A 17,611-nucleotide genomic window follows, 5' to 3' on the forward strand; every position below is an offset into this window, starting at 1 on the left:
CCCAATGTATTAAACATTAAAAAAAACTACTTAAGCATCTTGCACTACATTTCAGCTGTATCGTAAGTTTCATAGAGATAGAGGGAGAAAGCAAATGGATAATGGGGAAAAAGGAAAATAATGCAAACCAGATCATCAGTTCTCGTCTAGAAACCAAAGCTGGTTGAAATGATTCACAGTGTCACAGTTGTTCTTGAAGCACAGGAATCATATCAGCCATTGCTTTAAGTGAAAAGAGGGAAATGAGAAGTAGAGCTGGTATTACAGGGAACCTCTATTAAAAAGAGAACTGCCCTCAGCTAAGAAAGTTCCGGTAATGGCCATCCCTTTTGTCCTGTTAGAACCATTCTTTGGGGGCTTTCCAGAATGGGAAAAAAGCTTGGCTGATGTCAGAACATTCACCGGCTCTATAGATTCCTTATTTGTTAAAAGCTATGCAAACCATACGACCTACTTTAACATTTGCAGGGCTTGTTAAAGGTCAGCAGCAAACAATCTTGAAAGCAAAGAGACAGTGGAAGATTAACTTTTGAAAGTGAAAGAAGGAAAGGATCACTAAAAATAAAGAGGGGGAAAAAACGTGAGAATGCCAGTAGCAGCAAGAGGCAAGATGAAATTAAATCATCCCACCCTGCCAAGCATCCTCATTCTTCTCCTGCAAATACCACAGCTTTTATCATGCAGCTGTCAAATATCAAGACACTGTTTATCATGGAATAGGCAAGTGCAAAATTCAGCACTGGAATTTTCATATTCTGTAATGGTATATTTATACAAATAAAAGGAAACCCTTTTAAATATGAGTGCAAAAAACCTCACAGGTTACAGGACCTCCATTAATTTCAAGATGAAGGTCAGTCTCACAATCAAGTTCATACTAAAACCAGAGAACCCTGGCATACTAACAGCATATGTTGACAGGCAGAATTCAGTCTCAGAAGAAGCATCAGAGATTTAGGAATTCCAGTGAAGTTAACATAAACATCAGTTTTGATTTGGAGTGATAAATACAGCAATGAGTATTTTTCAAAGGGATTGTCAATTACATTAAAATATCTGTCGTTACAGAGGAAAAAATGAGATGGCAGAAAGGCAACACAAGTTTTGATCAAGTCTTTGGACAGCTTAAGGCCTACACTGTTTCTCAGTAAGTTCTGAGCATTACAGTCTCCTCCGCAACAAACCAGACCATGGTCTGGTGACATAGATGGGATTGCACAGCCAAAGAAATGCAGTATCGGACTGTCTTGCTGTATTCTTCCACCTTAAGTCCTGTACAGCACACTGCAAATGTTAAATTGCACCCCAGAGTTATGCTATGAAATCACCATTTGCTATCTTAGAAATGAGAAAAGCAAAACATTACTTGATGGTTTTGAAAGTATTTTCCAACCTGGGCAATTCTATGATTATGATTTAAGAAACCGAAATGAATAAGGTACCGCCACCATTCCTCTTTGCCTGCCTTTCAGACAAAGCTGCAAACTTTGGCAGATACCACAGGTTTTGTGTCACAGGTTTACAAAACCTTATCTTGCCCATTTTAAAGGCTCATGAATGAAGAAACTAAAAAAAACAAATTCCAAACAGAAAAATAGCTAGCAGCAGAGCTCCAAACATGTCTGCAGAGTAGCAACTGCCTGCACAGCTTCATGTGACTCTTAAGAACCTTTTAACACCCAAAGCTTTCTACCCCACAGCATCCTTCTGAGTTTGAAGGACACCCCAGCTGTGCTTCTGAATCTCAAAAAGTAGACAGGTATCATAGACTTTATGGTTTCACATTTGGATTGCTTTGCAGATCACCCATAGTAAACAGCATTTAAAATCTCCTGTAGTCCAAGATCTTTCCATTCACTGGGAAATGATTTTTACTGAACCTCAGAAGAATCCACTAAAGAAACGTAGAACATCCAGTAGAAGTTATCCACCTTTACATGGGCTTTGTTGGTAGTAGAAAGAAATGCTTCAAATGCAAGACTGCATTGGTAGAAAGTTTTTTAATGGAAGTTTTTCAAAGCCTGCATGCAGTTCAGCATGTGAGCTCATGGTAGTACTGAACCATTTTGGCATACTAAGGCCAAAATCTTCACAGATGTCTCTTGTCATTCTCTCCTCTTCATTTATAGCACCCTACCATCAATAGAAGCAAATCACATACAATGTTTTCTGAAGGGACTTTTTGTCAGCAGCAAAGAATCACAGAATTTCTCACAGAAGTATTTCTACAGAGCTAATAAAGATATCTTCTATCCTGACATGAAATGTACCTACAGAGTCCATCAGTACAACAAATAATGGACAGCCCTGAAATAATCTGTTAATATAGTGATTGTTTGCTGATGAGGGCCAATATTTCACTTGTGCTTGAAAGAACTTCATAGACCCTCTCCTTACAACTGTTCACAACAGATTCCCTCTTTTTATCCACAATCAGAATTCTTAGATTTTTTTAATCTCTGATAGAGCAGAATCAGGTTGGAAGAGACCTGACATACCTGACTTCATTCTGCTCACAGATCACAATGTACCACTAACAGTGTTAACACTATTTCCTTCAGCATCAGCTCAATTGCCTTGTTCTCCCCCTCCCTGCATCTCCCCAACTCCAGCCCCAGCATCAGCCACAAAGAGCAGGTATTTATTTGTGGGAACTGATGTCTGCAATTTTCTGGAATAAAAATGAAAAGCTGTGCACAACTGTCCCCTTCTGAAAGGCTGGCTATTACTACTTTCAAGGACATGTGTGTGATAAGGTAGTCATATGAAACAAATTTGGCATACGAGAATGATAACAGTTGGAAACGCTACAGATAGAAGTAGCATCTCTGCAAGCAGAAGATGTGTAAAATTGTACTACGTACAAAAACAGCATATGAGAGTGGGGTTGGGAGGAAGGAGGGACAATTCTTCACAGATTTAAAAAAAAATCAAAGGGGAAAAAAAAAGGGTTTTGTACTCTTCCTTCTGATTTGAGATCTCAGAGAGAAAAGGGAATTCATGACTCGGGTTTCATATAACTCAGTAACCTTCCCTCTGTCCTACTGCTACACATGCATCATGCACACATTAAGAGTGCAAGACTGAGAAGGAAAACATTTCTTCAGCTATTGCCATGGCTGATGGCATTCTGCTCCTGTCAATGTGGCAAATGGAGTCTACCATGGTGTACTCATCTGTATTGAGAGAGAAATTACTCCTGCCCATCAGTCACAAAATACAAGCGATAATAAATCTGTTCCCATGATGAATAAATCAGATTTAAATAAGGTCAGGATGTCTTCGACGTCTGCTGGGAACAAACCTCATTTAAGGTTATTACATTCTTGTCAAAGTCTTGACCAGAGTCAGTTTACGTACCTCTTTCCTCCCTTCCTGCATGTCCTCACTCAGCTTTGGAGGTATTTACTGCTTTACTTTCTTAACATTGCCTTCTCTAAGTGGGAGATATTGCCATGTTATGATAAAGGCAGCTTTAAATTCAAATAGTACCCGTTCCAAGTTCACAGAAGGAAATGGGGGGAAAAAAAACAAGAAGAAGAAGAAAAAAAGGGAGTGAAATTTCCTCCCCCCCCCCATCCCTCTTAAAAAGTGGGAATGTCCTAGTTGTCCAACACGAGACTGATTCTTACACCTGAAGGGCTAGAACCCCAAAATGAGAAATATGACCACAACTTTTAGAAACAAGCTAAAGCTGCAGATAAAAATTGCACAATCTGAAGAGCATCCTTCCCCTATTCATCAGGTATAGCTGCCCAAATATATCCTAGGTACTCCAAGTTGGGTTGAAGATCATTTTCCTGTCAATTCATTACTCATAGATCTGGTTTTCAGTGTGGTGAAGAGATGTAATTCAGCATAGGTCACCACCTCAGTCCAAGTGCTTGTTCAGAACAAACTGAGGGCAAGGACAGTTAGTTTCTCTGAACTAAAAGCTTTCTCATGATCTCAAATCAAACTAATGACTACTAATGGACTCCAAACAGATCATCCTGAGAAGCTGTCCATTTTATTCTCCACACCAAACTGTCCTCACAGAACCTCTTATCTCCATCTGATGTTTTGTTTTTTTTTCTACTTGGCAGGAAGAAGTGAAAAACACTGTTTTACTCTGAAAACACTTTACAAGTTGGAAGTTAATTCAACAGGTCATTTAAAAGAGCTGCTGGTGTGACAGACAACTACTTGGAAACTCTACAGCTGTTTGAACATATCCCTCACCTGCCAGCAGCTCACTCACTGCTGTTGTTCTCCTACTCACGCTCCATGATCTACAAGGACACAATTCGCTTGAGGGGAAAAAAAACCCAACCAAACAACAAAAAACAACAACAAAAAAAAACATTCCAAGTAAAAGGTTAAAACCTTGACATGGAAATTAACAGGCTCATTTAAAAACTTATTCTCCTCTTGCACCTGCTTTAACAGAAAAGAGTATCTTATGTAAGGGCTTTCCCCTTCCCAAAAATCTAAACTGATTCTCACAGAAAGTCATTGGTCACAGGGCTGCAGTGCTTCAGGAATAAATCAGTGGGCAAAGCAAGGAAAAAAGCATTCAGCTGTGCAGGTGACAAAACTAAAATGCCCTGGGGCGGTGGAGAGCTGCGCTGGAACTGCTGGCCCATCCAGGATGCCCAGGGCTGCCCACCTCCAGCTGCACCAGGAGACATGAAGCTGTGATGCAGACAAGGCAATTTGGGCATTTTCACAAGCTTTACACAGCTGTCTGGAAACAGTTCAGAGGGCACATCTCACTTTAAGTGGAATTCAAAGTACCCACTGAATCAGCAGGAGGTTTCTCGTTACACTGCAAGGCTGGTCTGAAAGCAAAGCAAAGATCTCAGCACCTACAGTTTTTACTCCTTTCAAGATTTAGCACCCGTAAACCTAATTTTTGGTCTGGATAGCACATCCTTTTAAAGGCATCATCATATTGCTGTTGGGGAAATTTGGAACGGTTTCCACACCAGGACACCATCATAACAGGAAGCATCAAGAAAACTTCAAATAAAAAGAAGTGAACTAGAGGGAAATGCAGCATTACTAACGCTCTAGGTCGTTGCCTTAAACTTCAGCTCACAGAAGACGCAAACGCACATAGAAGAGCCGCCCTACAACTCGAACCCTACCGGTTAGCAACAGCCAAAGGCAGACCTGGGCTGTCAGAAGGATGCCCGGCCCGGATCTCGGCAGCCCTCTACTGGGCTGCCTGCGGCAACAACAGCAGCCGGAGCTTCCACGAAGCCTAAGAGTGGAAAATCCCAGCCCTGGAGCACTCCTATCCCAGGTCCCAGCACCGCAGCGCTGGCCAGGGACCATCTGAAGGAAAAGCAGCGACACCGACACCACTTCCGCAGAAATCTCTGCCTGAACAGTACAACTCATCTGGCATTTGCTGCTCACAAGTTTTGTCAGGAATGCTTGACTGCACAGGACAGCTGAAGAAGGTGCTTCAAAGTAGTTGTGAACACAGCACTGACTGGGAAGATGCAGGTGCCAATCCAGCATAGAGCACACGGGCAGGCTTCTCAACCCCCTCCCTTCCCAACTAAGCTTTAAGTGCTTCTTTTTAATAGCACATGTCAGCATGCCAGGTGGTTAGCTTGCATCGCGTGACACAAAACAGGAGCAAACCTCCCAGTTAATCAAACACCAACCTCTCATGCTATATTAATGATACCTGGATCTGAGCCGAGAGAAGTGACGTCAAAGTGCCAAGATCCCTGCTCTTTCCCTACTGCCTAAATCACTGGGCTACACTCAAGCTGCCAGAAGTATAGTCATCAAAAAGTGCCCTCCTGTACGCTCTCATAAGGCATCTTTAACAATACCTGTGCTAGAATCTCTTTCTCCCTAAAGCCCGAGAATGCCAGGAGAGCCTCACAGCACTTACCAACCCCAAACCCTGCCCTCAGGCTCCATACAAGTTCACACATATGCTACAGGCTCTGCTCAGCTGGACAGCACATCCTTCCACCTACATTAAAAGGGACCAGTGGAGAAGTCAGCTCCATGTAGTGATGCCCACACTTCCTGAAGAAAGAGGTAAGCTCTCTCTTTGGCTGCTGAGCTGCTTTAGGGCAGCACTGGCAGAGCATCACCAGGGCTCACAGGAACATCTCCTGCCCCACCATCTGTTGGCACACTGCTTAACCCAAGGACCAAACTGTATTTTGATTACAGTTGGGTTCATAACATAACACTGCAATAACAACACTATTTTCAAGTTACACATGTATGTATATATATTTATACATACATACATGTGTAACTTGAAAATATATGTGCACACAGTCCACGCTCAAGTAAACTTACAGACTCTATTTGCATTTCCCAGAAGTCTAAGTTTACAATGTTGTAGTAACACTGTATTAAATCTCAGGGTCTTGTTCATTAGGTTTTGGAGAGACACATAAGAGGTACAGGGCACTACACACCATCACTTTCCAGAACTGAACACTTACAAATTTGACTTAGCCTAAGACAATTGCTTCACATAGCTACTTAAAATCACCCCAGTTTAGTGCTTAAGAAATTGAGAAATTTTTAAGGGGGGGAGGGGAGGGAAAGAAGCTAATAAAGAAAAAAAAATCAGTAAAGCCTTGAATACCTGCCTTCCCCTCCTCATGCCTCTGGAGAAGCTGGGTGGGAGAAAGAAACATCAGCAACTTACATAGGGTACAAAAAAAAAATGGTCTTGGGCTTCAAAATTCTGCATAGGGCTATCACCTTCACAACAAAAGGTAAGTTCCAGAAGTGTGAAAGCAGCAGAACTCATCTACATTATCAGTTACTTAGATACTGATGCAAGGATGAATAGGTATTTTGGTAAATGGCACATGCAGCTACACACTTTGGTCTCTTCATCTCCTGCCTGCCTCTTGAAAGCGCCCAAAGACTTGTTCCAAAGGTGAGGTCTCTGTGCTAGAAAGTAAGTTGGGTTTCTTTTGTGGTCTTTTTTAAAAATAATTCCTGTCTATTCATCTATTGTCTCTACTTCACAAGGCTTCCAAGACATTCTTTCAAAAAAACCCAGATCCTAAGATTCTCTCACAAGTCACAGAACCATCAAGGCCAAGTTTTTGCCATTACCTGCAAGCTTGATTTAATATTTTGTGAGAAGAAAATGCACGTTATTTCCTTCTGGAGATGACCTAGGAAAAAAGGTATATATATGTGTGTGTGTGTGTGTGTATATATATATACACACACACACACCTTTTATTTTATATTTTATATTATATAAATATATTTTAACTAATATAACCCAAAAAACACAAAGTCACCTAAAAGTTTTGCAGCAGGTACATTCTGCCAAATGTTCCATACCTTGAGCTAAAACTGAAAACCAGTGTGTTAGTTGTACAGGGAGGGCAGAATAAGACAGAAGTAAATACAATACAGTCTTAGATAAAGTCTTCCAAACTAGACAGCGTGCTTGCTGGATAGAAAGGGGACAGGTCTCCTGTGAGATGGGAAACTAGTACAACTGCTTGAGAAACCTCCACATTAATAAAGTGCCTTTGTCTTCACTGTGATCAGAAAATTACAACTAAGACACACACACACAAGTAAGACTGCTCCCAATAAAAATTGCTCTACAGCTCTACCTGATGCTTCAGTAGCAGAGGAAGAATGTTATTTATTTATTGAAAGAGCACTACCTGAGAAGGCAAGGACATCAAGCCCTCAGTTCTACAGCTCACCCTTAAGTTCATGAACAGCTTTGAAAAGAAGCCCTCCCCTTCAGAATAAGGGCAGCTTTGTGATCCAGAGCAGCCAGTCCTGGAGAGGCCAGGCTAATCACACAGTCACATTGGCAGGTAGAGCAGTGCTCCAATTTGTTTGCAAACAGCCAGAATCAAGACAAGCAGCCAGGCTGAGAGTACAGATGCTTACAAAATGTTAAGTGGGCATTTCACTCCATTTTGAGGCAGAATTAACAGCCTCATGTACCAGCCTTATGATTTAATCGCCTGCTATAACACTGATAGTTTAGCAGTTCAAGATACCATCATTGTTAACACACTGATATACCGACTCAATTTCGTTTCTGACCTGGATTTATGGCACTGCATTCTTATTTAGTACCTCAGACTGTAGCTGTGAGATTCACCTGCCTCTTTTTTTTCCAGCCCATTAGAAATAAATATAAGCCACTTTCTTTTCTCAGCTTTAGAACTTGACCGATAGCTACTGGTCCAAAATATTTATTTAAAAAACAACTGGCTGAGATCCACATCAAAATGAGTAATGTGTTGTAGAAATATATGTTCTCCTGCATTTGTGACTCCCTCTAATTATTACATAAATGGTGAGAAACATCTGTCGCTTCAGCGAGGCAATAAGGTATGCCACTTTCACTCACAAAACAGAATCCTAACACTCTTGCAATTCAAAACCCTATTACTAGGATAAAATACATTCTCTAGTAATAGATACAAATTTATCTTCTGGCAGAAGCTTCTCATTGGCCCTTCACCCAGAGATGTCTTAACATTTGTGTGATGCACATTACTTACATTTAGTGTGCCAAGGCAAGTGGTAAAACTATCGCTGCCCCATCCTATGTGCAAACACCCTCAGGGAAAAACAGATGGTTATTGACTCGCTTCCCAACATTACTGTATTAACAAGATCCAGTGATAAGAGGTTTCCCCACACTTAAGCTACAAGAACCTTTCTTCTGGAATCCACCAGGCACTTGGAGGCTATTTATGCTGCCATTAACGGCATATGCTGTGCACACATACAACACTTAGTGACAGAATGATTTGCAGGGCATGGAGGAGGCTGGAGAAAAGGGATGCTGAGCTGTCAAAGCAACATCTCATTATATCATATAAAGATAGTGAAGAGGAAAGAATAGGGCAGAGGGAGAAGTGGAATAAAAACAATTTAAATAGCTTTCATGCTGTTTCTAGGAGACCACATAATATAGCTGCTGAACAGAAGATGCACATTGTCAGCAGCAGGTACACACTAGCAATAATATAGCAGGGCTGCGGGTGAAAGAGGGGGAAAATGGGGTACACGCTGGGTCAGTATTTTCTTCCAATTTCAGACCACTGATTTCCCTCAGAGAGCAAAATTAAATAAAGCATGAGGAAGCCTATACAGCCACTGGAGAATTCAAACGAGGAAGAATCTCAGCTTTCACTAAAGCAATAAGAGTAATAAATTAAACAGAAATACAGTATTAGAATCTGGATAGATGTCAAAGTGCTTTACCATTTGATCAGAAACACTAAGGTAGACTTTGAGTACAAAACTGAGCTGACACTCCAGGTCATTTCTTTTTGCAGAAACGAGAACTTTTTTGGCCAGCAGAAGAGTATGGCTGCACTGAATCTGTGCCTTAAGAAGAGACAGATGATACTGAATCGTTGCTCTCCAGCCTCAGGCCATTCACAGAAGCAGCTCAGGAAATGTTTTTACAGATGAGAAGACATGCCAGGTACATAAAGTCCCAGATACAAAGAACAGACAGCCTCACTGCTAATTTCTTTCTCTGCTCTTTAAGAAACCTGTCTTTCTATTTGATGTTACCTGGCATGCTCAATCACCTTTTCACAGGCTCAAAAAAAAGTCTGACAAGTCAATATATCAAGTTTTATATTATTTATACATTGCGATTCTTTTTTCCTATATTAGCTCTCAAGTATCTCCTACCTCCAAAAGCTTAAAAAGTTACAATTTGCTTTTTCAAGCATCTCATAAGATGAGTCAATTCTGTTCCGTACAACAAGGAGTAACGTGGTTCAAGGAAGACTTGAACCATTTGGATACTAACATGGAATACGTCAACAGCAGAGCTAGGAATAGATCACTGTTGTCCCAGTTCCCAGCCATTCGCTCTAGCTGTATGACCACAGGAGTAGAGGCAAATCCAGGCTGAGAGTGTTGCCAACTGGCCATTAGACAAGAAAAGCAGGTCGCTTAAAGAGCTCCTCTGTGGAAGGATTGCACTGCTGGACCTCAGTAGGCAGCGCAGCAACAAGAGCGATTTGACTTGGGAAAGCAGAGCAAGGCTTTGCAAATAGCACACCTACAGAGAATTTCTTGACGATATTAGCCTGGTAGACTGTGTAAGCACATACATATGTATATATGTAGTGGATTACATTAAGTGCCACAGGCAACTATAAGGAAATTCCTTCATACCAGAAGAAAGTAACATTTTTCAGCCCAGAGCTTAAGACTGACTGGAAACTTAGTGGCTATAACTGCACCATTTTCCAGCATGATTCCTTTGCACTTATTTAGCTATAGTCAGTTTGGAAACTAACACACAAAACTACTTGGAACAAAAAGATAGAAAATGTGACATAGCTCAGGTCTGCAGCATTTACATCTTGGTGTGGCACTTACTGGCAAAGACACAGCATGACAATAAAACTTCATCACTGATGGAGATGTCTCTCTGTCAACAACACTTTAACTACTGGGAAAAATATTCATGAGAAAACCAAACTGCTTATAGGAATACACTCGTTCTACAGTGTGGATGCAAACTGAACGTCACATCTCAGATGACATGTTTCCACTGGCATCTTCTTGCCAACATCAGTCCAGTATGAGGATAAAACTCAGGCTAGTTTCAGAAACTTCAAATGCACAGTGGTACCCAAATTAAAATGCAACTCTACTTTTGGAGGTAGATCTGCACAACTATTTATGTATATCCAGGTAAAATATGACATGCTTGCACTCCTTTGAGTGAATGAGTGATCCACTAAATCCCCCGATTCCTTGAATGAGATTCCCAAACTGTGGATAAGTAACCCTAAAGCTTCCCACAGAAGTACACAATAGAATTCTATCTTGCAGAAGACACTGAACAGCAGGGGGAAAAAAGGCTATATGCCTCCATGGAGACAGATTATAGGGCTCACACGAGATACTACGTTTCAAATTGGGTAAATCATCTGATTTACAGGAACTGTGTGCGCTCTTTACTCACAGCAAACGTAAAAATCTGAATTAGGAACAGCACAGTTATTTGGAAAGTAAATTCCCCAAGGTTTGTTGTACACAGCAGAGCTGCTAAGACCCACTGCTTTTAATAAAGTTTTATTCCACAAGGCTCGATCCATCAGCAACAAAGAATGAACATCTCTACTAGGTCTGCAGAAGGGATCACACACAGTTCAGACAACTCATGCTTACTGACAGACCGATCATAGCAGGTTGGCCAATAAAATTTTAATGCTTAATGCATGAAGGCCATGGAAGAACAAACTGGTCTGTAAGCTCCCAAGAGGGGCCTCCTGCCATTAAGCAGCAACACAGCTTTTCAACCAGACCACAGAATCTTGCGCTAAGGTCTAGCACACCGGATGCTAATTAGCAGTGCAGGGCCAAAAGGAACAGCCGTACCCCAGGATGTACTAAGGGTTCATTCCTGGAATGCATAACAGTTGCAGTCTGACAAAGTAAAGCCACTTTTCCCTTAAGAATTAGAGTAACAGACAAAGCATGTACACAGATTTCAGGAGGACTTTTAATACACAGAAATATTACACACAGGGTGTAAGACCACATAACTGAGGAACAGCTTAGGTTGGCAGCAGCCTCTTGGACCACAAGGTCCAACCCCTCCTTAAGCAGGAAAACTAAGAACAGGGCCACATCCAGGCAGCTTTTGAAGACCTTCGAGGAAGAGGCCTCACGGTTTCTCTGGGCAGCCTATGCTAATGATCTGTTACCTACACAGAACATAAGCACATCCCAATGTTCAAATACTTGCATGATCCTGTTAGTGCTCACTGCCTCTTGTTCTGGCAACCAGGCATCACTGAAAAGAGCCTGGCTCCATCCTGTGGCCTTTCACTGGACTCTCTCTGGTGTGTCCATGTCTCATGCAGTGGTGAGCCCAGAACCCAGCACAGTACTCCAGGTGTGGCTTCACCAAGTCTGAATAAAAGGAAAGATCATCTCCCTCAACCTGGCAATAGGGTGAAGAAGTCGGAGAACGGTCAGGGTCACTAAGTCATCAAACAGGAGAGATCAGTTCATCTAACAGGAAACGCTAGCTACTCATAATGGATAGCAATATAGACACTAATCATCGGAAGGTTTCAATGCCATTACCTTTCTTGGTTAATTTATGGGAAAAGGACAGAAAAGTGAGGTGGTAGTAGCAATTAACAATATGCTGTATTAAACAGTCAGCAACAGAACCCTGAGACAAGCAGAAAACAACAGATACAGCCAGGAGCTGCTGCACCCAGGCAACAATAAAGTGACCACACTGCCCTTTAACAGCACACGTTTGAGGTGACAATCTGCTTGAAAGCAGATCAGTGTTCAAACACACCACAACAGACCCGTGTGCCACCTCTTGCAAAGACAAAGGTGCTTCACGCTACTTAAAAGAGACCTGATCCTCTCCGGAGACGGCTGCCCTTCACTGCTCAAATTGCTGCAGCTCCCGACACCTGCTTTTTAACACATATAGGGCACGGCTATCAAGGGTAGGGAGAAAGGAAACATATGCACATGCACAGAAGGAATAAAGGCAAACACAAGTCGGACGCCGGCAGACACCCGGAGCGCAGGGTTTCACCGCCGGAGCCCCGCGGCCGTCCCAGCGCCCGGAGCTCGGGTAGTGCTGCAGCACCCCCCCGCGGCCGCACAGCACCCGAACTACGCGATGAAAAGCCGCGGGGGCACACAAGGGGCCTCCCGCAGCTGAAATCTTTAACATTGTCAGAAAAACCGAGTAAACAGTTAACTCAGATTAAATGGATTTAGGTCACCACTGGATCTCTAACTCTTACCTCTCAGGGATTTCCATGTCAATTTCTGTTTTACACAGCAGACCTCTCTCGTCTCCAGCACACAGAAAGCATTGTGTGCTGTACCACTGTGTCATACATCTGCTTATCCAAGAGCTACAGGCATGGCGAGCTCATTAAATCTCCCCTCCATCTGAACAAGGCCACGCTGCAGTACAGCTCACAAACGTGACAAGCCCTGAAAAGAAGCCTGTTATTTCACTGCAATATTCCTAAAGCACCTTGTTCCAAACTGCCCTCTTTCAGGAGAAGGGCATACAAACAGCACCAGCTGGCAGCCAGTGACTGATGCAGTCTTCTGCATCCTCTACCAAGAGGCACAGTCCCTAACCCAGTCATCAGGCACAGCAACATGGCTTACCATGGCAAGGCATTTGACTTCACTTGGAAAACACTATCAGAAGAAACCAGCAAGCAGCAAAGAGCAACAACAGAAAGTTAGTATTTTATGGTATTTCATACTGAAAACTTCAGATCTGTTTCTGTCATGGGGTATCTACAATCATTTGTGCAACTATACAATCTCCACAGTAATTCTGGTTGGGCCCAGCTGGTAGATAGCAGCTTCTGTGCAACATTCCTGCTATTCAGAACCACCCATTCTAGCTGTCATTTCAGCACAGTCCTGATAGCCACTTTTCAGGAGCAATTTCTCCCAAGACATCTCTATTCCTGTCATGCTCTCAGTATCCTTCCCATTTCGTTAGTCTTGGTATTGCAGCCAGTCAAAACAGTTCCCATCTCAGATTTTGAGAGACCTCACAGCATTTAATGCACCACTACCTAGGCAAGCCAATTCCAGTACTCCAGTTCTCTTCCTCACACTAGCAAAGGAGGCATGGTCAGGACACACACATTTCCCAGGCCACCCAACAAGTCACACATGGAATATTAATACTGACACTTCTAATCAGTATTCAAACAAGCAGAACCGCAGGCAGAAGCAAGAACTTTCAATGACATAAACCGAGCCTTGCAAAACACAGTCACATTTAAAAAAAACCCCTTCTAATTACACAATTCAAAAAATAGTCCAATAATCTAAGATGAACCAATGAATCAAGATGCCCCACACATTCCATTTCAGAATTTGATCTCCAAGCTCATGTAAGCATCAGCTCAGGCTGCTGACCAGAATTCTGACTTCAACTATGCACTGTCATTATATGCTGACTTAGCACTACTTAAAAGAACAAAATCAGGATTATAATCATTAATATATGCATACAGAGGATATTGCTTTCCCACATGCGACTCCTGGCTCCATGTAAGTGAAATGCAGGTCTCTGCAACTTCTCACTTTGCATCATAATTGCCAGACAGTATATAAAATGACAGAGCAACAAATCAGAACTTAATGTCGAAACTGTAACTGAATACTCAACAAGAGCGAGCATCAGACACGTAAAACTATCTGGTTCATAAGCTCTTTAACAATGGTTGTCAGTGCAAATGCTATATCAAGAACAGATTCTGCTCTTAAATAAAAATAAAACACATTTATGGTTCCCATGGACATGTCATGATATTTTAACAGTAAGATGCTAATGAGAACCTCAGCACACTCGGGGTTGTTTAAGCTGTCCAGAATGATTATGAGCAGTTGTGTTTCAAGTCACTGAACTGGAAACAAAGCTCAAAACATCACTTGCTACAATGCTACAAGCTTCTATTCAAGATAAGGTAACACCTATTTTGTTACACACACACACACACATATATATATATGCATGCTACACTTGCAACACAGTTGAAAACAATCCATTCCCCATATACATCCAGAGCATGTCGCTAAACAAGATTCTTAATTAAAATTGGCATTTCTGAACCTCCTACTGGCTGACAGCCTCTCACAGCCTCCTCCTCAGATGGCTAAACTGGCTTCCAAGAGAGATGGCAGAAAGAAACAAAAATCAAAATGCTCGTCTTTAACCAGGCTCTGCTGCAGTCAGTATCAATAGCAGAAAGGCACACAGCTGACAACCTTGGAAGTCTTCCCTAACAATAGATCAAGATAACACAAACAATACAGGAGGTTTTTTATTCCTAACCCTACATGCAGGATGATCAGGTAGAACAATTTTAATCAGAAGACATTGTTAAAGAGAAGGCAGAACACTATCAGCACTGCAGTGGGTGCAGCCCTCTTCAAATGCAAAAGTAGGCTTGGGGGCTGGCCGGAGCCCTGTGTGGGAGGTTGGCTCAGCTCTCAGCAAAGCCTTATCCCTTGCACATAAGAGGCAAATAAAGGCCTTCAAGTCAAATCACAAAAGTACTTCCTTGACCTGATCACTTCCCCAGTTTAATGCAAAGAATTTGTACAGAATGCCATTACAGTACCTTCAGGAGGTTCTTCCCGCAGATGAGGGGGCAGATCTTCACTTGTCGTCTCAGTTTCATCTTCCACCATCTGTGTTTCTATGCTAGGTCCCTGCAGAACAGAACAAGAGGAGGTGAGTTGGACAACATTCAGAAAGGAACCACAGAACTAATTTCTGGATTAGATAATATGCCAGACGTTAAGGACACGAGGGGCTCCCTACAGCTCACCAAGAATGCTGCTGGTACATTTGTCTGTGGTCTGATTACTTAAAGGATGGGCAAAAAGAAAAATCTTCAAGCTAGGAGAAGTAGCAACTAAACAAGTATGAGGGTCTGAGTGATCAAACTGATAACCTAAGAAATTTTCACCTTTCATTTATAACACATAAAATAGAAACATTTAAAATCTTCCTTTCCCAAGGGTGGCAGTGAATTCACCATCATTTGGAAGTTTCAAGAAAAGAAATAGGATCTTTGATTTAAGAGGATTCACATACACCTCACCAAGACTAGGTTCTTAAACATCAGTGCCCTGCTGAATGCAGTAGATAAACACAAGTTACACAAATGGCCCCGACACCTCATTTTTCACAGAAAGACAAAACAAACTTGTTTATCGCCTCCTAACCCAACCAGGTCTATTGACTACACAACCTTCCCCTATCAGTCACATTTGTATCTGCACATGCAGCACAAATCTCTATTGGAAAACTACCAGATTGCTCTCCAAAGCCCTGCAATTCTTCTTCCCAGCCTTCAGGATCCTGGAAAGAGCCTTTAATGCTGCCTGTGTACAGATATGAGTCGATTTATCAGATCTGTCAACTTTGAGAGCATTCAGTTGTATTTAACACCACTGAATCCACCACGGAGATATCAAAATATCGTTGCTCTATTTCAAAGAATCAAATTAAAACAAACAAGGTCCTGTCCTCCCATTCCCACTCCTCCTATAAGTGCAAGAAGAGTAAACAGTAGGGTTAGTTAAGGAGCTTTTTTTAAAAAAAAGTTTTTCAAACACTAATACAATCCAAATGAAATCAGAAACATAGAACCCATTAGAAACAAAGCTTTGAAGCTCTTTGAAAGCATAGATGGGCTCGTAGTCCAGAGTACCTGAAAACGTATATCAACATACACAGGTATACAAGCTTACTGCATGTGCCACTGTTGCAACCTTGATATCAGCTGTCCATGACTGCACAAGCTTTACCCGAGGCTTGAAGCAGGATTTTCTCTGCATTTAAAAACATCTGATACCAAGAGCAGCCAGCTTTGTACTGGTCTTACCACTCTAATCAATGCACTGGATAAAACACTCCATCATTCCTTATGGTAGTTATCATGGAAAGCAGAAAAAAAGTATATTTACCATAAAGCATAAATAAGTAGTAATTGGACTGAAAAAACCTGATCCAAAAACTCAAACTGAAGAATCAGTTGCAGACAACAAGGTCTACTCTCATCACTTCACCTGACTAATACGATCTATTTTTCTTAAGAACGTGCAAAAATTCCAGACAGAAGTAGGAAACTGAGTAGAGTATACATTTCAGTAAGTTTCTGTATCAGCCGCAGGCAGTATATTCCAATACATTTCTATCCATTAATGCTACTGAGGGAGAAAGGAAAAGAGAACTACGTTAGTACACTAAAAGAAGATGTATTTTCATATTAGAAGTGTAGACACGTAGGACACAAGGTACCAATATTTCATTGCAAACATTCTGAAACACAACTGTAAGAGTTCCAGTCTACAAGGTCTCCTAATCCTCTACCTGTGCTCTCCAGTTTGCCAGACAAAATTTACTTAAGAAAACAAAGCAAACCAACCCACAATTACAGAATCCTGCGCACTTGAGGCCATACTAATATTGTATGCTGCCTGATGAGACATTGATTGCCCAGGAGTGAAGAAAAACACAGACATCAACTACAGATTAATTACTGCAGAAGAGTCAGTAGCCTCACTTTGCTACCATTAGACAAATCTGCTCAATATTTAACATGATAACAGTCAGTGACAGTGAAGTCCCTTTAGTATCTACTGCCATTTCCATCAGCACAAGGATGCAAAATGCTAATAGAAGCGAGCCATGGCACTATGCCTTGTTTTCCTCCTTAAGCACAATCTAACTAGCATTCACCAGCCACATGGCTCTCCAGTACAGCCATTAACACCAGCAACACTAACCCTGAATCTTTATTTTAGCTTGATGGTCAGCTTTAGCCTTGAGCAGTGGATTCAGCTGGGAGAAGACAGAGCCCAGAACAGATCCCTATGAAGTCTGCGGCTGAGGTGCTGTTTGTTAACGCTCACTTCCAATTCACAGCATTAACATTTGCTACTGCAGTCCCACACATGAAAAGAACATGATCCAAGATTCCTACTTTTATAGAATGTTCTTAGCAGTGAGAAAGAATATTTTAAGTGAATCTTTTAATGAGAAATCACAGTAACTTGAGCTGTTTTCAGAGCACTTCTTTGT

General features: G+C 41.7%; 1 protein-coding gene across 2 annotated transcripts in view; it reads right to left on the reverse strand.

The window, feature by feature from the left end:
* Positions 1 to 17,611, reverse strand: part of LOC107314792 (transmembrane protein 263-like) — a 207,392-nt gene that overhangs the window by 152,246 nt on the left and 37,535 nt on the right. For both annotated transcript variants that reach the window (XM_015864460.2, XM_015864459.2), the window contains one exon: positions 15,141 to 15,231. In XM_015864460.2, coding sequence (XP_015719946.1) covers positions 15,141 to 15,210 — 70 coding nt within the window. In that variant the 5' untranslated portion in view covers positions 15,211 to 15,231. The remainder of the gene's footprint in view (positions 1 to 15,140; positions 15,232 to 17,611) is intronic.

The sequence above is a fragment of the Coturnix japonica genome, chromosome 5 (assembly GCF_001577835.2).
Source record: "Coturnix japonica isolate 7356 chromosome 5, Coturnix japonica 2.1, whole genome shotgun sequence".
Taxonomy (NCBI): Eukaryota; Metazoa; Chordata; class Aves; order Galliformes; family Phasianidae; genus Coturnix; species Coturnix japonica.